Consider the following 27180-nt stretch of genomic DNA (forward strand, 5'->3'; position numbering starts at 1 on the left):
AAGGGCTTGCAACTATACGCTCTGCTGCAACTGAATTTGGGTTGAAGAAATCAACTGTTGCCTACTATAAATCTAAACATACTCTGGAAAGTCTAGTTCGTTCGAAGTCCATCAAGCAAGCACAGCATCATAGCCAGATTTTCTCTGCAGCACAAGAAACAGAATTGAGTGATTATTTGAAGAGTTGCTGTTTGCTCAATCACGGGCTAACGACCATAGAGACTCGTAAATTGGCTCACACCTACACAATAAAAAATAGCATTAAAATTCCCGTAATTTGGAAACTCAACAATATCACATCAGCAGATTGGCTAATAGCATTTCTAAACGGAACGCGAGACTATCTATCAGAAAACCTGAAGCAACAAGTCAGGCTCGTGCAGCAGGTTTCAACCAGCCCGTAGTTTCTTTATTTTATGACCATCTAAGAAACGTTTATGCAAAGCACAATTTTCCACCTCATCCCCAGATAGCACAGTGCAGTCCCAAAGACGTCCCAAACACGTCACTTTGAGACGTCTGAGATGTACTTGGAACATAGCAGATTCCCAAGTTTACATGCCTTGGACGTCTTTTACGTATGGCCAATGTCCGCTTCGACGAGATCCGATAGCGGTTCCTATCCGGTGCCATTGGATGGACCTTGGACGGGATTTGGACGGGATTTAGATGTAAATGGAACCATTGAGATGCATTTTAAACGTCTTTTATACGAATAATATCCTCGTTCTTTTTAAATTTCATCGCGGATGCATACATGGCTGAATAGGAATGAACCACGCTCAATTTATTATAAAATCAAGAGACTCAGTAATATTTTGGAAACAAACTCAAATTTATTTTAATTCTTCATATACAACAGAAACATGAAATAGTCAAATTACTTCGCAGAGACAATGAAAAATTAGTCTTTAGTTTAGTAGGTTTCTTCTTGTTCCTCGTCTTCTCCACTCTGGCTTCCATCGTCAGTTTGTTTCGACGCATATCTTGGGCAATGACGTAGCCAGTTCTTTATCTTCGCTTCAACTGCATCTCTTGTCAAAGAATTGTGTGCTTCACGAACTCCATCTGAAATGGTAAAAGTATGAAGAACGTTAAAAAATTGACGGAAGAAATGTTAAAATAAAAATGTATTCTAAATACTAAGCACTCACCAATTACAATCTCACAAATAGTGGTTGACTTGAAAGCCACTTTATCTTCATTTAGGCCTAGATAACAGAAACAACTGCCACACCGGTAGGTCATGATTGAATTCATGACCCTTCCAACCATGGAATTCGTAGTCCCTCCTATCCCAATGACGAACGTCTTCTGCAATAACCAAGATGAATATAAAATTTAGATCATTATTTATTAGAGGAATGTTTGAAATTTACCATTTTAGATGCATTATGTTGAATTTTCAGTAGCTTTGTCAAGTTCCTCGCATCCTGTAAAGTCTTCATAGGCAGCTGAAACAATTCCGTAATGGAAGGTAAATCCGGTTGGGGTGGAGCACTGTTTTTCAACAGCAACGTCAGTAGGTCTAGCACCTCCCGCTGATTAGCCTTCACAACTTCAATGCCTCTAGCTAACGCCTCCACCCGTTGCAAGATAACACCTATTTTTCCTAAGATAAAGAAAACGCATATAAAAAAATAGATTCCCTGGAATCAACACTACATGAAAATCTTACTTGCATCCACTTCCGGGCTGGTGGGAGCTGATGGTGATGGATTTGATTTTCTAGCTAGGGCTAGCTGCTGTCGTGGTATAACAGGAGAGGACATAATCTCATCCGTAACACCATTCCTGTCACCAAAGGAATTGGATCTTTCTAAATGGATAGAAAAGATAAATGTTATACTCAAAATTTTCCACTAATTGTTGTACTCGTACTTACCGTTCTCAGTAGATTCGATTCTTGGCCTGGTGTGGCTAACTTCATTTGAAGATTGAGAAGAAAAAAACGTGTTGATGTTGAGACTGTTCGGAACAGGTGGCAATGTCATATGTGTGTCTGATAAATTTGCTGATACCGAAGCATCATTCTGGGAAGGTCTTGCTGGACCTAAAAACATCAATTCTGTAAAAAGTAACTTCGAGAAAAATAAATTAAAGTGCTTACTACGTTTCTTCTTCTTTCTTGACGAGTTCTCCTTGTTCTTTCTATTTCCGTCGTCGCTAGATTCACTCGTATCTTCACTTAGATACCTTCTTGTTTTCTGTTTTTCTCGCTTTCCTTTTCCTTTTTATGTCCATCAACGTCAGTCGAGCTGGGAGCTACTGATTCTCCAGCAATAGCAAGAGGCAACTTAGCCTTGGCTTCTGCATACGTTTCTGCAGAAAGAAATCGGTATTACTTTAAAAATTAACCTCGGTAGAATAGTACATGAAATACTTACTGAAAGTAGCAATGAGGCGAGCATCATAACAGTCCCATGTAGCTTTATCACAATCCACTGACTTCGATACTTTTTTTCCAATGTTGAACGAGCAAATGCACCTGGAGGCCACCAACACTGACCTGATGAGTACCATGAACTGGGGACAACTTCTACTTCGGTCTCATGTTCACCTATGATATACTCCACTATAAGAAACATTTCACCTGCGAAAGAATGCAATTAGAAGATTGAAAAGGCTGATTTGTAGCTACATCTTGAAAGGAAACCGCATACGTTTTAGTGTTTTACTATCTCACATGAACAAGAAGACCGTAAATTTTTAAAAGTTATATACGTTTTGTTGTAAGATTTACCCCGTTCTGGCATATGTTAATATCCCTTTATTGAAAGCAAATAAATTCCAGGACACACGAGACGAGACACACGAGACGAGACACACGAGACGAGACACATGAGACACACGAGACGAGACACACGAGACACGACGCTTGATGAGACAACAGAGCAGAAGACAGACGCTACAAAATGGAGTTATCAGATTTCTTAAAAGACCACCTGGAATTAACCAAAAAAATATAAATATTAGGATTACGTTATGTACTGACTTTTAAATACCCTTGAAGAAGAATCGAGAATGAAACATCGTATAGGAAATAAAAAAATAATCGCTGCATTTCTTTTAATGGAAAAAAATTTGGAAATCCTGAAAAAAAAAATTAGATACTCTTTTTGCAAGCCAATTAACTTTAAACAGCCGTAAATAACCTTTCAAAAGCCGAGAGATGTTAATAATGGAATCTTCAGTTACATCGACTTGCAAGATTGAAGCTATGCGTTGCTTTGCATATGCAATGGAAAAACAGCGAAGTCATAAAGACTATGAACTGCTGTTGGCAGCAGCATTGCTTTGCATTTCAAGGACTTTATAGGCCAACGTTGTAATTGAGAAAGTCGTCTTGCACAAACTATTCCGAGTCTGGAAGATGGTAAGGGGGAAGAATAGTGGCTAGTTTTGTGAAGAAAACTATGCCCGACCAAGAAAATTCCTTCTTCACTCTTCAATAAATTGGCAATTTTTACAATCGTTTGGTCCTGAAGAATTGCGCAACAATCTGCATCGTTATATGTACGAAAAGTCCATGAGTGACATTGGAGAAACTTGAACTGAACGCCACGACAGCCATTTATCATCGGCCCTTGAGTGTGTTTCTTTTTCAATACGAAAGGTGAGACAGCACAATTTATCCGTGGTACTAGATTTAACTGGATCTCATCAAGTCTTCGGATAACTTGGGCTAAGGGTTGATTATGTTTTCGCAAAAGATGTTTAATGTCCTGCAGATAATTTTCGAAAGCAAAAGCGCTGAAAGAATCAAGATTGCCAAAGTGACGTACATCGTCTGCCAAGTGAATTAAATTATGAACGTTGTAGCTGAGAAATTCTTTGCCGTAAATTTCTTTTGCCTCCGTCACGAACAACACAAGCAACTGTTTGGCGTAGTCGTTAAACTCTTTGCAGAAATGTTGTGCTACCAAAAGTTTGACCGCAACATGAAAAAGAAGGAAATGTTCGTAAAGGCGTTTTGGTAGCACATTTTTCAATACAATCGGACCAGTATACAATAAAAATTCTCTTAGTTCGGTGGCTTTCCACCTTGCTAATTCTGCTAACGACCGCGATTTACGACTGAATTCTGAAGGAATGTAACTTGCCAAAAAAATTAAAAAGCTCGAGATTGTGTTTTTCTGAGTTTGGCTTAATCTACACGAAAGAGGACCTTTTATCCATTGCCACAACAATTTACGCATGACCCCCCAACAGCAAAGGTGCATGTAATCTAGGGGAAAGGTGGCCACCATATCAATTGGCAACTGCTCTAAAATTGACCGACCTGTGTGATGCTCGTCTTGTCGTTGACTTCGAAAAGTTGCATCGGTACGCAATGGGGCTTTCTCGTTCAAAAATACGATTCTACCTTCAAAATCCCCTTCCTCTGTACACTTTGAGCAACTGAAATAACCGCTGTGTGTTTTTGTGTAAGCAATGAAAGCCCTTGCCGGCGCATCGCAAACAAATCCAAATATAACGAGTGTCAGTACCTCACCGTTATACAATATGCCTTTTTCAAGCAAATCTAATATTTCTGTTGTGAAATCAGCAAGGAAAACATTTGCATCAGATGGCTTGGAAGGCCCATGATAGATACCTATCAAGAAAGGTTTGGAATGTGGAAAGCCACTAAGTCTACCCAGAATCGGCCAAAATTGGCTACCGGAACTTTTAGCTATGGGCACACCGTCAACATTTATCAGCAATTTGATACGTTTAGAAGGAATGCGTTTCACTTGCATTCTTTGAAGAGTTGACAGGATTCCTTTTTCAACACCACAGTGATAGTAGTGTCCTGGGCCAACTACTTTTGTTGCAGTGCGACGAATAGTTTTCAGAAGTGTTCGACAACTTTTAGGAAGGTTGGATGTGTCAAAGTCTGAGAATGATTTCAGGAGCACAAGTAATTTGTCTACATGCGATTGCGGAATCTGGCACTGAACAGCCCAAGAGGCAAGACTTTCACGAAACTCACATGTGTTAATATTGTGTTCCTCACAGTCGAAAAATGTGTCATCTTCCTCCACTTCATAACACGTTTCAGTTTCTTCTTCACAGTCTACATAAATTTCATCATCGCTGTCACTGTCAGGTTCTGTATCACTATGATTCATGTCACTGTCGACAACTTCTGCAATGCAATAATCTTGTAATGAGTTGTTATGTAATATATCACTTTGATCACTGTTTGATTCACTGGCACCAGTCACACTTTGGTTAGCAGAGGAATATTGCTCGGCATCTTCCTGGTAAAACGCACTTCCGTTAACCAATATTTGCTGAATGCGTCTGCGTTTTTGTCTTGAAGAAACACTGGCAGCCATTATTGTCAACACTGAATCTTACAAGTCCCTACCGAAAACCGTTCATAAATAGAAATACAAATTAATTGGAACAAAATAAAACGTATGGCCGTATTACTTCGTAATATACCATATTATGGCGTAAATTGAAGTTGTAAAACGTCAAAACATCCATCCACAATTTAAAAACATCCGTCCGCCATCTAGCGCTGAAGATTGGAGTCTAAGTTATTGCTTTACTCGCACGCAACTCATGTATACAGACACAATTTGTTTCTAATATAATGTTGTAAGCTAAATCAACAAACACAGCTTTGGATATTTAGTAATAATAATACCTTGTTGAGGAAAAAAATCCATTAACTGAAGCAACACACAGAGATAGTCTTTTCCAGTTTTCTCACACGAGGCAGAACACAGACGACGTTCTTCAAGTCCGAGTGAGTGTGAACGTTGCCAAACTGACTGAACACTCCAGTAAAAAGAGTTTGTTCCATTATTTATGAATAAACAATAAGAAGTCTAAAGCTTGAAGGATCATTTTCATTAAATAAAGAAAATCAAAATATATTGTTTAAAAAAAATTGCATAGAAAATTTATTGAACTGGCCATCTAGTGAGTAGAACGTTAACACCGTCATAAAAGGGAATAAGAAAATTTTGCCGCGTTAAAACAAAGACATGTGATCAAAAAAATTTCTAAGTGTTGACCGAGAGCCAAAAGAAAATAAATGGGACGGGCCAGGGACATCAACGGGGCACCAATGATATACAGGAGTAAACGGGAAAGTATTATTTTTTCAAGGGCTCGGGTTTAGACATCTTTTGGATGAACCCGTCGCAGTCGTGCTATTGGTACGGCTTTGGAACTACCCCGGGACACCAATTCCTATCTGGGTCTTATCTGGAATTGCGACGAGACAAATGTGCCAACAGTTCTGCCGCCCCCTGAAGTTATTGCCGTAAAAGGGTTGAAACAGGTATCTTTTTCACAAATTGATATGATTTTGGTGTTACTAATTTTTTTTAAAAAAGGTACAGCAAACCGTCTCAGCAAAGCGTGGAGTAAATGTTATAATGTTAGCCTTTGTAAATGCAGTTGGTGCTACCATCCCACCAGTGTTTGTGTTTCCACGAGTGAGACCAAATCCTCAGTTATTTGCAGAAGGACCAATTGGTTGCTTGGGACTGGTTCATGAGTCAGGATGGATGACGGCAGAAAATTTTTTAACATCTATTGCTCACTTCCAATCTCACGTAAACGCAACAAAAGATCGACCAGCGCTTTTGCTAATGGATAATCATGCCAGCCATATTGATTTCCGTGTAATCGATTATGCCAAAAACAACGGAATTCACCTCCTGCCTTCCCCCCCATTGTTCTCACGCACTGCAACCGTGCGATGCCCAAGTAACACATGTTGTCGGTCCGATATCGGACCGTGTTGGCATTTGTACCTAGCCGATATCACGTGCCAACCTAAACCGATATCGGCTGGAGCTCAGTTTGGCGCACCGATCTGAGTAGGCCCGATATCCCGACCGAGGTCGCACCGATACGGAACCCATGCACTGTATCCTACCAATTTCTGTATTTACTTTTTTTATTTTATTTTTATTCTTAATAATTTTACAAAAGAATATATTACAGAAGAAGTCATCGGTCATTGTTGTATTTGTAACATTTACTTATTTTAACAAAAAATTAACAAACGGAAACTGAAAAAACAGATAAACTAATATAAATTTTCAGTCCTCATCCGAAGTCCCTTGGATATCATTTTCATCGTCTTCATTTTCTTCGTCTTCATTTTCTTCGTCTGTGATGTTATCGTTTTCTTTGTTTTCTTCATCTTCTTTAGCAATCTTACGCCTTTGGTTTCTTCCGCCTTTGCGATCCTTTGCACCACGCAGGAAATTTACAATGCAGTTATTTACCGTTGAATCATCGTAATTTTCTTGTGGCGCTTGCGAAGTGCAACTAAAAAAAAATAATAAAGAATAAACACCTTTTAAAAATATTTTAGTTGACTTTACCTTTATATGCTTTGTAAAATTCAGTTGCGTTCAAAGGTTTTTTTTTTTCAGTTTTCCTTTTCCTTGGTGGCTATATTCGATTGCAACATCCTTGTCTAAGCAATGCCTTAATAAAAGCTTGGAAGAATCAGCAAGAGTACCACCTCCCAAAGATATAAGGTAACGAACCTTAATAGAAAAAAATAACTTGCTTTAAATGAGAACATTGAAAAAATGGAAATAAGCTTACAAAATATATGTTGAAACGTTTTCGAAGCAGCTCCCTCTCCAATGAAAGAAAGTCTTCCATAGAAGAAATAGGGAAATCGGGAAGTTTTTCTACGAAATCGTCGTGTTCTTCCTCAGACGTAGTGATTGGTCTACTAGCAACCAGGGACTGAACTACTCGAAAAAGTTCGTCCTGTCGGACCATTGATTTTGTTAGGTAGTCCACGATCTCATTTGGTAGCTTAATATTCGAAGCGGATGGTTCAGCATCTGAAAACAAAAATCATTTTAAGGATACATTTCATAATTACATCTTAAAATAATTACCGTGTCCTTTATGATGGGATATGCAGGAAACACTCAAGGAATTACTATCCGATTGTGTCTCCTTAATTAAGTTTCGTTTATGGACCGGTGTGCTAGAAATGGGTGCAAAACTAGTTTGTTGTTGAGAATTTTGACTTGAACTGATTGGTGAGCTCCCTAGTGAGATATGATCTATATTAAAGAAAATAAAAAGTTAGCAAGGGCATGATTCAAGCAAATAAAATTAATACTTACAATTGTTAAGGTCTCTATTGTTGAAACGATTTTGCTGTTGAGAATGTTGACGTAAATTCTTAGGTGAGCTGTCTGGTGAGACATGATCTAAATTAAAGAAAATATACAGTTAGCAAGGGCATGATTCAAGCAAATAAAAATTAATACTCACAATTGTTGATGTCTCCATTGTTGGAACGATTTTGCTGTTGAGAATGTTGACGTAAACTCTTAGGTGAGTTGTCTGGTGAGACATTATCTATATTAAAGAGAATATAAAGCTAGCAAGGGCATGATATGATTCAAGCAAATAAAATTAATACTCACAATTGTTGATGTCTGAATTGTTGGAACGATTTTGCTGTTGAGAATGTTGACGTAAATTCTTAGGTGAGCTGTCTGGTGAGACATTATCTAACTCAAAGAAAATATACAGTTAGCAAGGGCATGATTCAAGCAAATAAAATTTATACTCACAATTGTTGATGTCTCTATTGTTGAAACTAGTTTGCTGTTGATGAGAATGTTGACGTAAACTCTTAGGTGAGCTGTCTGGTGAGACATGAACTAATATATACAAGAACATATAGTTATGAAGTGAATGATTATGCGAGTAAAATTTACACTCACAATTGTTGAGGTTTCTGTTGTTAGCACTTAACTGTTCCCGTAAACTGTTGGACGAAATGACAGGTGGGCTGTTAATTGAACTATTAAAGCATTCAATGGCTGGTTTTTTTGGTTTACCAACAGCTACTCTGGCCAACTTCTTTAGAGGACACATTCCTATTTCTATGATGGAACAATTAATTTATAAACTTCAAGACTGGGAATTTTTAATATAATACCTCTGACTTTTTTTACTTTCGACTTCACTGATCTCTGTCCCAGATAGGACTCGCTAAAAGTTAGGTTTTTTGCTGGCTTCCCAGCCGTAATTCTTTTACCACGTCTGGGAACCATCTTAATAAAAATAGTTTAAACACATAATTCAATTAACAAAATCGTGAAATTGACTTACGATTGATTGTCTGTCCATTATGAAATAAAGCATTTTGATTAAATCGAGACGCCAAGAAGAAGACGCCACCACTCCTCTTGACAGTTGATTTTCAATTGTTTTCAACGCTAACCACATCTATTTAGAATATTCAATATAAGAAATTAAAAAGCAAAAACTTAGTTAACAACTGCTATTTGAAATTTAATGGTTTTCTTTATCAACTAAATCAGAAGTGTTTTTTAAGTTTTTCCATTTTTAATGTTGTGTGCCAGAAAAGAAGGTAAAGAACAACGCCACCTACACTACAGCATTACAACTTCTGTGGCGTTGCAACCATGCAACGCTGTATATTGCAGACAAACAGTATCTTTCTTATTTTCCTCCAAAGTGGTAGCTTTCATACTCGCTGTGTCATTTCATTACTCTTGATTTACCGTTAACACTTCATTTTTTTTTCTCAGTTCTTCTCAGAACTACAAATATCGATTGCAGTGATTCAAGACATCTAAAACGGTTGTATGGATTTAATTTTGTTTACAATGCCACCCGTATTCTCTAAATCTCGTCAAGCCTTGCGCCGGCAAGTTAGTGTTTATAGGAAAATGTTCTCTACTCCACTTGTTTCTGTTGAGCCCAGGCATAGAGGTGATCATAGAGATATATTTTTAAATATTGATGTAAATGTCAATCAAGAAATTAGAGATCAAGGTGGTTTTGATTTTGAAGAATCAGACATGGAAATGATGGTTCAGCAGTGTCAGACAGCTGATTTTGAATTAGAACAGTCATGTATTTCTTTAACAGATGGTATGGAAAATTTAAACGATCACATTTTTCTATCATCAGGGAACGAGAGCCTACAAATCAATGGTGAGGTTGATGAGTCATTGAGTGCATTTGAGGTTAAAGAAGACGCTGTTTTAGAGTTCAGGGAAGATTTGGCAAAAACATTTCTGACGTGTAAGACTCCTCATAAACACATTGAAAAAATTCTTGGAGTGTTAAGAAAAAATGGCCATCCTAAGTTGCCATTAACAGCTAGGACTCTTTTGAAAACAGTTCGTAAAGCATCGCTTCAGACTTCAAATATGGCATACCTTGGATTAGAAAAGGGTATTTTGATCAAAATTAAGGGTGGATTAAAACCATCGGGGGATGGATATCAGGTTATCAAGCTACAGTTTAACATCGACGGAATTCCTTTGCATCGCAGTACTAACAAATCCTTTTGGGTGATTTCTTGTCGAGTCGTTAATTCAGTTAATGAATCATCATTTGCGGTTGCCATTTTTTGTGGTAGTTCCAAGCCAAAAAGTGCGAAAAAATTCCTTGATACTTTTATAAAAGAGTTAAGGAAACTTACAGATGAGGGAATTTTAGTAGATGGAAACGTAATGGGAATTAGAACAGAATCTTTTATTTGTGATGCTCCTGCTCGTAGTTTCGTTAAAGGAATCGTTGGCCACGGTGGCTACAGTGGTTGTGAACGTTGTTGTCAACGGGGCGTTCATTAAAAAAAAAGGAGAGTTTTCCCAGAGATTTTGATCCCATCCGAGTATCTGCGCACCAATGATTCTTTTCGTGCTATGGACGATGAATCTCACCACAAATATGTTTCGCCTTTCCTCGACTTGATTAATGTTGACATGGTTTTTGATTTCCCACTAGATCCTATGCATCTTGTATATCTTGGTGTTGTCAAACGTTACTTGACTATTTTATACACAGGTGATAGAACAAATAAAAATCGTTATCGTTGGAACAAAAATCAGAGGAAAAGGGTAAATATGCTTCTTCAAAAACTTAGAATTGCGCTTCCCTTTGAATTTCACAGGAAAAGAAGAAGCATGGAAGAACTGAGTAAGTGGAAGGCAGTGGAGTTTCGTTCCTTTCTTTTATATGTAGGCCCGATTGTTTTGAAGCAGGTATTAGGGAAGGAAAGGTATGAACATTTTTTGAATTTACACGTCGCAATTCGTTTGCTCACATCAGAGAATTCAACTGAAGAAAAGATTCGATATGCTGATGAACTCCTCAAATATTTTGTCGATCAGTTTGGGGTTTTGTATGACAATCACCATCTTGTTTACAATATTCATTCACTTTCTCATCTCGCCAATGACTGTAGAGTTCATAGATCATTAGAATCTTTCAGTGCATATCCGTTTGAGTCTTTTTTGGGTTCTATTAAAGGACTTATTAGATCAGGATATAGCGAACTAGCACAGATTGCTCGCAGACTTTCAGAATATGACGCTTTCGAAACGGAACCAATAAATGACAATCGAAAAGAAGGTTTCAGTTGGCGTACTATTATCCCTAGTTCAAAGGCAAATGCTTTTTGTATGCTGAGGAATGGTTTAATTGTAAAGGTTACATCTATTACCGACACTCACATATTTGGGCAAACATTTCTCGAACTTTCGAATTATTATACTGAACCGATTGAATCTAGCAAAGTTGGAGTTTACCAATCATCGACATTAAATAGCAACATAACGTCTTGGCCAAAAGCTTTGTTTGAAACATATGCTAAAAAATGTATGGTAGTTAAACTTTCTACCAAATATGTAAATTTTCTACCTTAATTCACCAGTTTTGATAAATTCGTCGCATCAATTTTCATCGACATCGTTTTGGGAGAAAACCCATACGTAAGTTACATACGTTTCAATCCTAAATAATGCTGAAATTTGCTAATATTTTTAATTTTCTAGAAGTCTTGTTCCAAGCAGATGAAACAAAAATAAAAAAGGGAAGTCATTACGTATTCACTTTATTTCATAAAATCACATTTAAAATTTCCTTTTATTTTGATCAACTTGGCGATATTGATCCAACCCATCACTCTTTCTAAATATTAATCGAAAAATTTTGATTCTATAATGATTATGATATGTATTTTTCGTCTGAATTAAAATACAATTTGGATCTTTATCAAAATGCTGACATTTTATTTTAATACAAAAATGTTAGGGGATAAAGACGTAAAAAAAAAATAATCAGGATTGTTTCTCATATGGATGTCGGCCCAATATCGGACGCCAACATAAAAACTTGGCAATTTTTAAATGGTCGGCTGAGAGTCGGAGGAGAGTCGGCTAAGTTGGCCGATATTGCCAATCAAAATATCGATTGGGCCGACATCGGCCCAATAAAGTGTGTTACTTGGGTGTGTCTGTCTTTGGTCCCTTTAAGAGAGCACTAAGAAACGCCCATAATGATTGGATTCAGATGAATCCTGGTAAAAGAATTAGTATAAAAGAAGTTGCAGGTCTCTGCAAGGGCCTAATGTTTCGAAAATAACATCAGAAAACATCATTCCTGGCTTTTGTTCGACTGGCATATGGCCTTTTAATAGGAACGCAATTCCAGTTTTGAAATATGCACCATCCACCGTAACCGACAGACCAGGTTGGATTTATTTGTAGTTCTCTAGCCTTATCTTTATAAGAATTGTTGATTTTTTTTCCTTTTTTTGTAACTCCAACCATCGATCTAGCAAGCAACTTGCTGGTGGATGATCAACATTCTCGATGGATTGCATTCTGAAATCATCAATATAGATTCGAATTCACAAGGTAATAGTTTTCTTCAGTTATTTTGTCTTATCTTAATGAGAATTACCGATTATATTTGATTTCGGGAAGCGACTAACGCTGGGCTACCGAGCAACTTAATGGACGATCAGCAGTCGGCCAATAGATATGATGCTGCTGATACTGAAAATGTCACTTCTATTATGGACAACCAACAACCTGTTCCTCTTTCAAAAGAGGCCAGTATCAATTCGGATTATCAGCAAAATTTTCCTGGTGTGGCACTTTCAAACAATCGGGTTCTGAATGCAAATAGCATCATTTACAATTTTCGGTATTTGTTTAATACGATTATCTTCAGGCGCACCAGCAGTTGTTCCGTTCGTTACCATTCGCCCATTTCCGAGAGTTGATAACAATCAAACATCGGTTCGTCGATCACAACGACAACAAAGTAGGATTGGTCGTACTAGGATTCTTACGGACACACCGGAAAAAAACGCGATTGAAGAAGAATTTAAAAGAAGACAAGAGAAGGGAACGAAAATGAAACCAACAAAAATTAGACGTTGTCTACTTCCAACAATCCAAAAGAAAAACAAAGAAAATGAAGTAGGTCTAAAGAGGACAAACAAAAAAAACGGATAAAGAGGATGAAGACGATGATGTATCTGATGAAATGAATGAAACCCGAAAATATCCGTCTATTACCAGAAGCGGACGCTCTGTCCATTGTCCCATAAGGCATGTTTAAAAATGTGATGATCATAGCTGATTGTAAAAAAATGTAACATGAAATAAGTAATATACAACCAAGATATCTGAATATAAAAAAAAAATTCTTTTTAATATATTCTGAAAAAAGTATAAATGAGTAGCAAGAGCAAAACGGAACGAAAGTTTAAAAAATTTACCATAAAATTTAGTTATAATGGTAACAAAATGGTTATAATCAACATGATCCTAATGACAACAGTTTGATACAGCCTGAATATTTGGCTCCTCCTTTGGCCCCTCCCACTTCGATAGTTAAGCTGTCCGATATCACCCCCAGATGCCATGTCCAAATTGGCCCAACCTGATGCACTTTAGTATTTTATTCATAATTATAAGATGCAATGATAATAATATTAAATTTTTACAGAGCAAACTAAAAGAATGAGAGATCTAGTTATTTCTCTAACTATTTTATAAATATTTTGTTTTTTAACTAACAAAATACAAAAGTAAATGTGGAGGATGATCATCATGACAAATAAAAGTGTGTAAAGATTATCATAAATAAAAAAGAAAAAAAACCTTCATTAACTTTAGTACTTCTGACATTTTTCCTAATTGAACCGTGTCCAAGAGGACCCCGTTCTCCCCTACAAGTATTTGTTCAAGTAAGTAAAACTCAAAGTATGATTCTGAACCAAGAATATCGTCGTACTCGACTTGGATGGACTTAAAAAATTTTGAAGTATTTTACTTTACTTAAAACTTGACTTAAGGCGGTAAATTGAGAGGCAGAGTTTCCTTCGACCAACGAGGAGAACTTTTACACATCTTCCAGCGCAGAGGAAATGGGACTCTCAGTTTGTTTTTACCTTTAAAACAATAAAATCCAACAAATATTTAAAAAAGTGAAAAGGATGCTGATCCACAGAAGTTGGAGATGTGGCAACTTGATGTCGGTCTCGGATAGGTTTTGAAGAGGGCTATCGATATCTGTAAAATTAATTTAATTTGGACTTATAGTTTTTCCGCAAAAAATTATTTAAGTTTTACATATATCAGGGAGATGGAGGTTACCCGATACCCGTCAAACCGCACCGACCTAAACAAAAAATTGTAAATCGGTTTACTGTAGTGTCTTGTGTTGTTCCTAACGTTAGGATGTCCGTGATAAATGAAGATTAAATATAAGCCGATTGGGCGTCAGTGTTGCTAGCTAAGAATCTGTATTTTTGATGTCCTCCACCCCTTGCCACCAGCGTTGCCCTCTTGTGGTCAAGCTAAAATAAAAGGCTCCGTGTTTGGGATAGTTAGCCCTACCCGGGCACTTGGGCTTTCGGGTCTGGTCTGCGTCGCTGGCTCTGGATCTAGAAACGGGTCGCCTCCTATAAACGGCCGAAAGAAAGACACATTTCGGGTTATCGTCTTGCCGTTGTGTTTGGCCGTCACCATTGAGCCCTTTTTTTCTGTTATCTTGTAGGGAGCCAGATCGTACAGTGGCTTCATTTTGTACGGCAACTGTGTTGGCTGATGCAGCAAAACTTGATCGCCTTCCATCATTAATGGCGGCTTCACCTTTTTCTTGTTGTCTGCATATTTTCTAAGGTCAGCTTTGCGTTTTTCGTCATGACTTCGGGCTGTATCATGGTGGTTGCCATCTGGCTGAGTTGGAGGGAGTTCTGGAAGTTTCGTTCTGATGTCCCTGTTGAAAAGCAGCTTTGCTGGTGCCACTCCTGTGGTGCTGTGGGGCGATGCACGATAGTTGAGTAGAAATTGATGTATTCCTGTCTTCCAGTTGGATCCTGCCACCATCGCTGTTTGGACTCTCTTTTTTAACGTTCTCATGAAGCGTTCTACCTGGCCGTTAGCGTTAGGCCATAGTGGCATCACTCGTCTGTGTGCGATACCCCTATTCTGGCAAGAGTCTTCAAAATTCTTTCCCTTGAAGGGTGGCCCGTTGTCGGATCTTATGATTTCCGGCAGTCCATGGTATGCAAAAATGGTGTCCAGAATGGGACATACTAATTGGGCTGCTGTTGACTTAATCTCTGCTAGCTCCGGATATCGAGAGTAGTCGTCGGTTACCACCATGTCTTCTTCTCCTGTGGGAAGTCCATAGAAGTCAATACTTATGCTAGTGCAGGGTGCTGTTGGCAGGGGGGTTATCATTACCGGCTCTCTTGTGTTAACTTTTGTTACTGCTTGACACGGGATGCAGCGCCTTATTGTAACGAAACGCCAAGCGAAGCCCCTTCTTGCCCTTTTTTTTGCTTAATTCGACTAAGACCTTATTTCTTAAACTCTCCTTAACTTGATACCCCACTAGTTGACCTAGTTCTTCGACTTTCTAGAAAATAAAACAAGCGGAGAGAACAAGACTCGGCACGCCCGTTATAAATAGAAACTTTTACGATTTGTCAAAAGCCGCCCAAAACGGCCTTAACCTGCCGTAGCTAAAAATTGATATATTTTTGTCTGTTGGGAATTGCCGGAAACGGCCCGAAACTGCCCGGCCAATTTTTAACAATCGTCAAAATTCAAGTCTCCTCCACTCGAAAGTAAATCCCTGGAAACCACATTTTACTTCTGAGAAGCGGTTTTGTCTTGGTGATTCCCAGATGTCCTTCGTGCGCTAGTGCGATTGCACGTCCATGGAGTGATCCTGGTAGGCAAATTTTGTGTTTCTTTTAGAAGGATGTTGCCTGTGGTTCCGACGGATAATTGGTCTTTGTTCTGCCAGTAGGGCGAATGCTTTAACATTTTCCAGTTTCCTGTTCTGACGGCAGTGATGACTAGTTGTAAGAGGTCATCTTATTGTGCCAGTGTTTCTCCCTCCGTCAGGGTTAGAGCTGCAGGGACTGCGGTTTTGGCAATGAAGTTTACATGTTGTTCTGCTGTCCTTGCGGCCAAACAGGTGACAGCTTGCTTCTCTGGATGACGTGAAAGATAATCCGCAGGATTGATAGCTCCGGGTATGTACCTGATAGCTGTTAGGTTCTGTTTCGGTGGGAGATGCCACCGTAATTGTATTGATGAGCCGAAAGGTAAGGAAACAACCTCGTTAAGAGGGACCGTAAAACAGACTGCCTTGCCGGCCAATCTCGTCGGTCAGGGTCCGAACCGACACGCCATCTATCGTTAAGGGCGGAGCACTCAAAAATGGCTGCGTACACAACAATAGCTGCATCATAAATTGTCAGCTTCATGGCCAGTCGTTCCAAGCGGATGTTTCGATGTCCTGCTGCTTTGTTAAAAATGTGTACCAATGTTAACACTGTCACTTGTTTTCCAAAGATGTAGAAATGGAAATGCTGGCATCCCCATACCACCGCTAGTGCCTCACGCTCAAGTTGGCAATAGCGTTGTTCTGTTGGTGATAGAGCTTTGCTCGTGAACGCGATTATGTTGATGCCATCCACTGTCCGTTGTGTTAGAATTGCTGCAAGGCCTACAGGGCTTGCGTCTACCAATATTTTGGTAGGGATGGTGGGGTTGAAGTAGGCAAGGGCTGGTGGCCTGATCAACGCCATCTTGTTTGTATCAACGGCTTGTTGACATTCTGGGGTCCACGCAAATTCCGTCGTTTTTTGGGTCAGATTTCTCAGTTGTTCTGAAACGTGGAAGTATCTTGGAATGAACCTGCTGACATAATTTGCCACGCCGAGAAAACTGCGGACCGCCACTTCCGTTTCCGGGTTGTGTAGCTTGACGATGGCTTCTCTCCTTTGAGGATCCACTTGCACCCCGTCTTTTGAAAAGATAAATCCGTAGTACCTAAGGGTACTCTTCTTGAACCGACATTTTTCTAAATTTAGTGTCATGTTCCGTTCCTCCAGTCTCGTAAGAACAGCCACCAGCCTAGCGTCGTGTTCCGCTTACGCTATGCCCCAGACCAGGATGGCGTTACTGGCGTTGAATACACCCTCAAGTCCTGTGGGAGTTTGTCGTATTTGATCCTGAAATACTTCGCTTTCCGAATTGACACCGAAAAACAGACGTTTGTACCGACGCAATCCAAGCTGTGTTGAGAATGTGGTTATGAATCTGCTGCTTTTATGCAACTTCAGCTGGTAGTAGCCGTGATTTAGATCAAGGACCGAGAACATTACCGCTCCATTCAGGTCGGCCAGAATATCTTCTAGGGTTGGTGTGATGTGTCTTTCTCGTTTGATGGCTTTGTTAGGTTCTTTCATGTCTACACAAATACGGATTTTCGATGGGTTACGCTGTTTTGTTGTAACCACGATGGGGTTGGACCATCAACCCATTCGATAATATCTAGGTATTCAAGCACTTGTAGCTCTTTTTCCATCGCTGACGCAGATGTAAGGGGACCCGTCTATTCTGGTTGACCACCGGTTTGATGTCTTGGTTGATATTGTCACACTGGTTGTATTTAAACAAGCACAAATGAATACAACAAGTGATGACTTAAATCTAAACAATGGTTTTACTCGAACAAAAAGGGGATAACCATTACCAAAAAATGGTAAAGCGTCTGAAGACCTCTAGGGAAACCAGGGAACTCCTCTAACGCAGCCCAGCTCCGGGAGCTCACTCGATGGAGACTCATCTACCGCAGATTCGGGGCAGCGTTTTATACCGTTGCGCGAATTACTCCCCTTCCGGACTGCATATCTGCGTATCTTTCTTCGAGCGGACTTCTCCCGATAATTTCTTCCCCAGGATCGCAGTGTTGTCTAAAGAGCGGATGACTCATCTTTGCGAAGAGATAACCAATCTCCCTTTTCACCCGCGACAATATGCAGACGAATCTTCACGTCTTTAACGCATCCAATCCCTTCAAACAGCTTTGAATGCTTTTTTCGATATTGTTGGGCTATGCGATCCACTTTTTCCTGACTTCCGGTTACAATACTGTTGGCAATTTGAACAAGCCCGAGGATCGAAGAGATTCTACTGCTTAAGATGTTGCCTCCACTTCCTTTTGGGACGAGCGCTGTCCCTGACACGCTGTGTCCATTCGCCTTGATTGTTACTACCATTTCTGCCTCCAACGCTAATGATGATGATGAACCATATGTGTATACTTTGGCAGATGTTAGGCTCAGTAAAGGTTTACCAAGCTTGTGGAATGTGGGACGGTTGATTAATGTGACTGATGCTCCCGTGTCTGCCACAATGTGGATCGCTATTCTATTTATGTCAACAGCGAAAGAAATGTCGTCTTGCTCCTCATATGTGAGTTGAAACACATTGCACGTCGTCATCTGATGAACTTGCAACGTCATTAGGTGGAGATTGGGGGAATAGCCCCTTTGCTTGGGGTGGGGTGTTGGGGTGTTGGGGGCTTTTGGAGTTGAAAACGGTTGAGTGGCGCTTGTTTCTGGTTGCTTAAAGGCAACTCTTTGCCCCTGATTCTGAAAATTCCATGGCAAGAAGCGACACATGGATTCTAAGTGATGGAGTTTTCGGCATTGTGGGCATTGGTGGTTGCGAGCCGGGCACTCAAACAGCCTAATATAATAATCGTCCACACAGGAGCTACAAAACTTTTTTCCATTGTCGTTTTAGTGTCCAGCTTGTCATTGTTGTGGGTAGTTCGTCATGGCAACCTGCTGGTTGCGTTGCTGATGTTGGGTACGCTGGTTATTATCTTGATTTTGTTGACCTGAGGGGAATGGCCCATGCTGTTGGTACTGCGATTGTTGCTGATGTAGCTGTACTTGCGGTTTGTGCTTGTTGGATATGGCCATAGCATGTTGAGATTGACGCTGTTCAATTAGATTGGCTTGTTGTGACGCAATTTCTAACGCGATGTAAATAATTCCCCCTAGTGTCGTCGGAGTGAACCCTACCACCTTTCTGTGTTTCCTGAAAGACGGTAGGGTTAACCCCGGCGACCGAGATCAAGTTGAGACGTGGGCAATAGAGTTCTTTGGGGTTTGTTTTGTTTTGCCCTTTTATCTGGCAACACAGAATGACGCAGCACTAGCGCAAGGATATAAAATATATTAAACAAAACAGTGCAAGGCAACAAAGCGTTCTGTGTTTTTCATCCTTAGCTAAAATTGAGAGCTTGTCGTGTTGATAGGTGTGTACTCACGTACAAGGATATGGTGTAAAATTGTTTGCTGCAAAAAAAATTACTTCCCAACTCAAAGCTGACGACGAATGCAGTTTTTTTTGCAAACAATTTCACACCATAACCATACCTAGCAACACCACAAGCTCTCAGATTTAGCTATCCCATATAGCACATTTCTGCCGTCGGATGTCCGAATCATGGCCGAACATCCGTTAGATATCCATGTACTCAATGGGTAGTTCCAGGGATGTCCGTCGGCTAGTAACTTAGGAAGCACAATGGATGTGCAAAAATTACATTCTGCAGACCTCCTTCAAACAGCCAAGAAGATTTGCAATTGTTTCATTAAAGGATCAGCCTCGAGCCAATCGGGGTGCTTTTTTCTGATCGGGTTTCTCATTTCGGGCCATTCAGGATGAAAAATTCTTCTCACCGAATTCAATTGGGATTTAATCAAGTTACTTAATCGGGGACGCTACCCCTATTTCAATTAATCGATTTATGCAAAAACACAATCGAATGACTGTTTTACTCGATCGATCCGATAACAACCCCGATAATAGCTCGTTTTACCCGCCTAACCCGATTTTTACCCTGAAACCATAAGAACGGCCATATTTTTAAATGGCGTCAGGGCAATCGGGTTAACCTCGATTTTTTCCCCGCGCCACCCCGGTTGAAAAAAAGGAACCTCAATTCAGCCCCAAATGCCCTTTTTCGGTGCGGGATGGTTTACCCGATTAGAGCTAATCGGTGCCGATCGCTCAGTTTCTTTATTGATTGTCGAAATTTATTTTTTTCTAAAAGGGGGGAATTTAACATTGTTCAAATTTTGTCCTAGAACGTTTTTTTATTTTAAGTCCAGCATTTACTACGAAAAATATGAAAAAATAAGGGGGTAGTTATCTATTTGCCGGGATGGTTTATTTTCTAATTTATTACAAAATAATGAATAAAATATATGTAAGTCGTGAGTTTGTTTCCGCAGGCTTATCTTTTAGCTTATGGGAACCAAGCCATTGGAAATTAACTTAGGCTATAAAATAATGGAGCAAAGGAAATTTATTATTATTCTGCATTTCATAATATTCGAAGTAAGAAAAGTAAGCATACTTATGATAGGATTTTAATCCCTGAGGGTATATATGTATATATACCGAAGGACTATAACAATTTTAGGGTGTGGGGTATAGGGGGTAGGGTAGTAGTAGAAGATCTCAGAAGGTTTAATGTCCATTATGTATTTCCATATACGTTTCTTCCCTGAATGACCAATCGTCCCCAGATTTTGTACAAAATTCTGTCAAAATTTGATACGTGGTATAGTGGTTTTTTCATTTGATTCTATTACAGTTTTAAAAAATTAATTTGCGTAATTGTTACCTAGCTGGTTGCCGAATCCTAGGCAGTGAATTCGCTTTTGTTTGCGTAACCTTACAACTGTCAATGCATTGCAGTCAGTGCAGAAGGCTGTATAACAGTCACTAAACAGTAAGTTTTTTCTTTAACAAAATGTTTTAAACAGTAGATTTTTATATTTTTTTTTATATTGCAAATTTAAATATATTTAAATATATTTATTTATTTATTATATTAAAAGTATTAAAATATAAAAATATGTAAATTAGTTTTTTATAGTTGAATGCCAATTACTCTTCTCGAATTCAAAACTAGTTTATTGGTCAGATAATTGACGCTTCTGCGAAAAAGCCTAAGTTGAAAGACTTGGCTTGTTATTAACGATTATTTTGGTAACAGTGACGTCATGACTCGTAAGTGTGAAAGAAGACAAGACGGAGAACGAAGCAAACACTATAAATTGATTGAAATTTAGAAATCTTGGATCCAAAATCTGTTTATCTTTCGCCCACGTTACATGTCTATAGACAATTTTTTTCAAAAAAATTGCCCGAAGGACATTACCGAAGGAATCTTGTTTCAAATAAAGAAAAACTACTTTAAACTTAATAAATCATGCATAAGTTTAAAATTTTAAAAATAATTTAGCATAATTTGTTTAATAGAGCAGTAAAACATCAAGGGTTGCGCGTTCTCCACAAATGCAAAAAATCTGATTTGTGTCCTGGCTGCTATGGCTGCACCCTCTTATGGAGAACCAGCTCCTTCACGTTTAAAAATAAGTTTTAGTAACTACAATTTAGATTTCCCCCCTTTTCTTTATTACAGTGGGTACGCTATTCATTTCTTCATTTTCTAATTTTTTTTTCTAGCCCCAAATCTATCTAGGTTATTTTTTTTAAATTATTGTTTGTGAGTGGCTGTATTTTGCTCGTGGCTCGTTCCTTTGTAGCAGATAAAATTCATGCAGGAATCAAAATTTTTCTGCTAGAAGAGACAAGCCTCTTAAAACTATCCATTTCTGTAAAATAATTAAGATAATTTTCAGAAACAAAAAAATTTTGGGCAAGAAGTTTTTTGTAGTTTTTGCGCTCTAGAGATATACTCGATTCTATAGACTTAATCAAAAATTTTCATTGTTTTTGATACTTTTTAGTGTATGAATATTTTTTCATAAATTATAAAGAAATGGATAGCCCTTATCAAGAGGGTTTTGGGTCGGGGTATGGTCATATGAGTGATTTTCCGACCAGTAGGACTGCCATCTGTCGACAAATGAGTTTCTGCGTGGAGTGAAACAACGCACCCGCAAGAGGCGCTCCCACCGGGCAGAATATCACTCTTTCTCCCCGACCACCCCGACCCAAAACCCCCGTTTTTTTGTATGGTAATTCCCGCAAGAGGGTACCCCATTTCTGAGAGGGAAAATAGCCACAGTGGAGGAAACAGGGGTCTATGACTCTGATGTAAACATCATCCTATAATCATTTGTTTCAGAAAAATTTGATAGAGTAGGTTGTTTAAAGTTCTTTTATAAAATCTTAATAAATTCGAACTACAGGATCCACCCTTAGTATCCGAACGCTAGGGCCATTTAATCCAGCGTCTTATGGCGAATGGTGTGTAGCGCGGATAGGGAAATGGGGTAGTAAAAATTAAAATAAAGAAACAAAAATATTTTCTAGTGTTAAATAAACAATAAACTATGTAGTAATTTTTTTTTTTTATTTTTTACCTACAAGATTTGTTGACTAGTGTGTTAGTCATCAAATATCAGAAAACCGCTTCGCCCTATGGGGTTAAATGGCCCTAGCGTTCGGGGACTAAGGGCGGGTACTGTACATATTAAAATTACACGTAAGCAAAAATTTGCACCAGTAATAATGCTAAGATTAAACAACACTTTTTATCAAGAGGGCCGTATGGGACTTTTTCTCGGCAGTTAACTGCAGTTAACGGAAATTGACTAGTTAAAGGAAATTAACTCAGTTAAAATATTTAACACGTTAAAACGCTATTTTTCTGTTGTTTTGACCCGTTTTTGACCGCTTTTTTTTCAAACTAAATTTTAAAAATACATAACGCTTCAACGACCATATGGCTTTTATTGAGATCTTGGTTCATCCTGACTAAAAAAATTGACGTAGAGGCAGAGGGAATGACAAATACTGCTTAAAACTTCTTAGTTTTAGAAACACAAGAGAACATCAAGAAATTTTTGTGACACTCAATACATGGAATAAGGGGCTGTATTCTAGCATTGGCTTATTTTCTTGTCTTGAACTTTCGAAAATATCTTAGAAAATTTTCTTACTCAAGTTAGAAAATATTCTAAGTTCAATATTTCCAAAAAACCGAATTCCAGCTTTTTTTTCTTGTTTTATTTTGGTTATTGACGTTAACGTTCAGGTAACGCAGGAACAGAAAATGAGGGATGAAAGGATGAATGACAATATGAGAATGACAGATGGGAAAATGAACAACTTTATTTCTTTGTTTTAACTATGGGAGGGGATACAATTTCCACCGACATGGTAGATCTGAATTACTTTCTTACTTGACTACTGTATAATAACTAACTAAGGGGGCAAGGGCTACTTAAAACCACAGACTACGAAGTAAAGACCGATATCCCCTATCTCATTGTGTAGGCGATGCTCGGTCTTAACCGCTAGGGGCATGGCGTACGTATTGGACAAATTTTTCAACTTTTTCACATTTTAGTACTGAATACGTGCTTCACACACACGTATTAGCGGGAATTGTGGTTAACTTTATTTCTCCAATTGTACACCTTAATTTTCTAGATCCCCTTCCGATATCCCGTGAATTATTTCAGAATTTAATTCAGATTTTCGGGTGCGTTTCTTAAAATTCTTATTTACCATATCTTTTTCACCATCTTTTGGTAGTATACAGCTCATCATGAAACGCTGCATTTCAGACAGCATTTTTTTATCGCTCTGAAATGAGCACGAAGTTTGTTGTTACCGTTGCTACTCTGTTATCTTTATGTTGATATTTATCAAGATCAAATTCTTATTAAGTCAATAGTGTTTGTATTTGATGTATTTTTGGGACCACCTGCACAAAGAAAAAGGTATTGTACCATCTTTGTTAGACATTAAGTAGTATTCGCTTCATTGGCAAGTCAGAAAAATACATTTAATAGTGTTTGGAAGGAATCATTATCAAGTAGCAGTCATTTAAAGTTATACGGTATCCAATGACAAATTACACAGTAGTAAAATAAGATTCAAGGACCGAGGATAATAGTCAAAAAGTAAGCTGTGAGCTAATTATTTCTAAGAATACTAATAAAAAAAAAATTATTTTCAAAGTTCAAGTCCCAAAAATGCCCAAAATGTCCGTGCCTGCCCGTGAGGGCAGCACCGTAGGTGAAAATCTTTTCAACTTAAGCCAAGTTAAAAATTAAACTAAAATATTGTCGCGGGTGAAAAGGGAGATTAGTTATCTCTTCGCAGAGATGAGTCATCCGCTCTTTGGACAACGCTGCGATCGTTGTGAAGAAATTATCGGGAGAAGTCCGCTCTAAGAAAGATACGCAGATACGCAGTCCGGAAGGGGAGTAATTCGCGCGACGGTATGAAACGCTGCCCCGAATCTGCGTTAGATGAGTCTCCATTGGGTGAGCTCCCGGAGCTGGGCTCCGTAAGAGGAGTTCCCTGGTTTCCCAAGAGGTCTTCAGACGCTTCTCCAACTTTTGGTAATGGTTATCCCTTTTTGTTCGAGTTAAACCATTGTTTAGAATTTAAGTCATCACTTGTTGTATTCGTTTGTTCTTGTCCAAATACAACTCGTGTGACAATATTTAAGCATAGATTTTTTTTTCTTGTAGGGTGGAGCTTATCGTAACCAATAAGAATATTCGTTTCATGACATTTTGTATAGCAATGATGTTTAGATTATTGCTAGAAAAGTATACAAGGAATCTCAGAGAATTTTTTGTTCAAATTACTGTGATGACTTTATGCGACAGTGCAACAACGCATTGCCCGTCGGCTACTTGACAGCCTCCCAACCTCCCCCTAGTATAGTCTTGATCTTACTATAAACTACGTTACATCACCTCCAAACATGCCGTGATCAATTGTTAATCGAGATCGATTTGATCAATCGATCGTTTTTTTGTGATCGTGAGCGAGCGATTGATCAATTACTCACATCAAGATCGAGATCGAAAGGTCGTTGATCAATTTTGATCACTAACAGAACGCCATCTATGATTCGCGAAAGCAATTTCAAATTGTCTTGGCAGACACACATGCCAAAATGAGATAAATCAGCGGTAGATTTTAGTTTGATAGAGGTCTCCTTAATTTCCATTCCTATCTCCTATTTCCCAACCTCCTTTTTAGTTTTTTATTGCAATTTGCGTCTAAAATACTTCACATAAATTTACGCCGTAACCTGGGCAGAGTTGCCGCGATCGATTTAATGATCGTGATCGATTGATCGATCGATCGAGATTTTTGGGATCGAGATCAATCGATTGATCAAACCGATTTATCAGGATCGAGATCGAGATCGAAAGGGGTTGAACGAAATCGATCTCGACAAAGGTGACACCTAGTGGCGTATGCAAAAAGTTTTTAAAACATTCATTAATCAGACAACATAAAACTTTTTTAAGAGTTCAGATAGTAGACGAACTTCACGTGTTATTTTTTTCTATTCCTAATTCTTGCTCATTTATACATTATTAAATTATATTTATATTTCCATTAGGAATAATAGTTCCATTAAGTATAATAGTGGTCTACCTTCTTCAGCAGCTTGTGAGAGATTATTCAGTACGGCAGGCTTAATTTTCACTTCTAAGAGATGCAAGCTATCTGATTTGAATTTCAATATGTTGCTGTTTTTGAAGTTAAATGGGTCTTGCTGTCGTGAGTGGGAAAAAAAACCCTCAAAAACGTCTGGTAACCCCACTAAATAATGTTGTTTATTGCTGTGTAATTGCTGGAAAGATTCAAACAGAAATACAATGATAAAAATTTAACGCGATCGATCGATGATCGAAATCGATGCCCCGTCCGGAGATTTATCATCGGAGGAGTTCCTCGCCGGATTGCTGGAATTCCGGAATACTCCGCACGAGACGGGACTGTTGCCGGCTCAAATCGTCTTTGGCCATCAGCTCCGCTCTATCGTGCCAGCTCACCGCTCATCCTACGCCAGCCAATGGAAAGAGGTTATGGCGGCGCGAGAACGACAGGCTGAAGCGAACGCGGCCACGAAATTCCGTTTTGACTCCCGAACCCGTCCACTCTGCCCCCTCCCTGTCGGGGCGCCGGTACGTGTTCAGGACAACAAGACAAAATTATGGAGCCACATTGGGGTGATCGTCGCGGTTGGCCGATATCGGTCATATCGTGTCGAATTCGCTAGTGGCAGCGTGCTTTGGCGCAACAGGCGATTCCTCCGTCTCATGGTACCTTCAACGGCCGAGGAAGAGGGCGGCGCAGAACCGGAGTCAACGGAGACGAGCGATCAAAGCGCAGCGGCGACCATGGACCGCCCGGAAGATGGGCGGCAGCCGGCAGCAGCCATCCCACCAGCTCCCCGCAGAAGCGCCCGTCAACGCAAGCCCCGGGTTATGTTTTCAGTCTAACGTTCCACGTTTAATCATTGAGATGTTTCATTCCACGTCCTTCATGTCTAAAGCAATCCATGTCAATGTCAATTCATGTGTAATCATCGATTTGTTTCATTCCATGTCTTTCATGTCTAATGCCATTCATGTCAGTGTCAATTCATGTTTAGTCATCGATTTGTTTCATTCCGTGTCCTCCATGTCCCTCATGTTCAACGCGCCAACCGTCGTGGATTATGATGTACCTAATGTGCCCCAAATCAGTTCCTTATTTGTGTACGCGCCCACCATACCACACCCTCATTATCTAGATATTGAAGCCGCCGCCCGTACGCCGACAGCCGTCGACAGCGTACGTCGGCTCGGGAGGAGTTGTTGTGTATCGATGACATTCACCATGGACGGGAGATGTCGCGATGGTCGTGGCAGCGACGGGTTAGAGAGAGGGATGATAGGTGGGCATTCGGGCTCGCGACTCCCCTCGTTAAGGTTTTCCCTTCGTGTCCGCATCTTACCTCGTGTGTAATCTTCGTTGTCTAATTGAGTTGTGCTGTCTTAATAAAGATCTTAACACAGGCACAACACTAAACGGTGTTGAGTATTGCCATTGATCCAAGTCAAAGTGATTTTTGTAGGGGTTCATTATTAATCGACTCCACGTGACTAGCAATCAGCCATCTTTGTCTCGATACTTTCGTTTTTCGTGCGTGTGCCACCATTGTTTTTTCGGTACTCTTGATCTCGACAATCAGTCGGAGGCGTGTATGTTTAGAGGCTTTTGAGAAATCAAGCTACAAAGCCACATCCAC

General features: G+C 39.2%; 3 protein-coding genes and 1 pseudogene across 6 annotated transcripts; 1 reads left to right on the forward strand and 3 right to left on the reverse strand.

Moving 5' to 3' along the window:
- Positions 1 to 816: 816 nt before the first annotated feature.
- Positions 817 to 2230, reverse strand: LOC123476900. Its single transcript, XM_045179875.1, has 6 exons — positions 2111 to 2230; positions 1886 to 2053; positions 1679 to 1819; positions 1380 to 1612; positions 1155 to 1314; positions 817 to 1068 (listed from the first exon to the last, which is right to left on the reverse strand). Exons 2-6 carry the CDS (start codon positions 1992 to 1994, stop codon positions 917 to 919), a joined length of 795 nt encoding a protein of 264 aa, XP_045035810.1. The 5' UTR covers positions 1995 to 2053; positions 2111 to 2230; the 3' UTR covers positions 817 to 916.
- A 1-nt stretch (position 2231) lies between these two features.
- Positions 2232 to 5439, reverse strand: LOC123476899. The gene is made up of 3 exons (XM_045179874.1): positions 2744 to 5439; positions 2388 to 2593; positions 2232 to 2322 (listed from the first exon to the last, which is right to left on the reverse strand). The coding sequence occupies exon 1, from the start codon at positions 5322 to 5324 to the stop codon at positions 3219 to 3221; it is 2106 nt and encodes a 701-aa protein (XP_045035809.1). The 5' UTR covers positions 5325 to 5439; the 3' UTR covers positions 2232 to 2322; positions 2388 to 2593; positions 2744 to 3218.
- Positions 5440 to 7345: 1906 nt separating this feature from the next.
- Positions 7346 to 9355, reverse strand: LOC116920119 (GATA zinc finger domain-containing protein 14). 4 transcript variants are annotated; one of them, XM_045179519.1, is made up of 10 exons: positions 9109 to 9355; positions 8936 to 9050; positions 8718 to 8879; positions 8565 to 8654; positions 8415 to 8501; positions 8260 to 8346; positions 8109 to 8195; positions 7875 to 8045; positions 7570 to 7817; positions 7346 to 7508 (listed from the first exon to the last, which is right to left on the reverse strand). In XM_045179519.1, the coding sequence occupies exons 1-10, from the start codon at positions 9223 to 9225 to the stop codon at positions 7371 to 7373; spliced, it is 1302 nt and encodes a 433-aa protein (XP_045035454.1). In that variant the 5' UTR covers positions 9226 to 9355; the 3' UTR covers positions 7346 to 7370. The 4 variants fall into 4 exon arrangements, with proteins under 4 accessions (XP_045035454.1, XP_045035455.1, XP_045035457.1 ...); XM_045179520.1 differs by lacking the exon at positions 8415 to 8501; XM_045179522.1 differs by lacking the exons at positions 8415 to 8501; positions 8565 to 8654.
- A 16617-nt stretch (positions 9356 to 25972) lies between these two features.
- On the forward strand, positions 25973 to 26959 carry LOC116934953 (annotated as a pseudogene).
- Positions 26960 to 27180: the final 221 nt, after the last annotated feature.

Source organism: Daphnia magna, linkage group LG10 (genome assembly GCF_020631705.1).
Source record: "Daphnia magna isolate NIES linkage group LG10, ASM2063170v1.1, whole genome shotgun sequence".
NCBI lineage: Eukaryota > Metazoa > Arthropoda > Branchiopoda > Diplostraca > Daphniidae > Daphnia > Daphnia magna.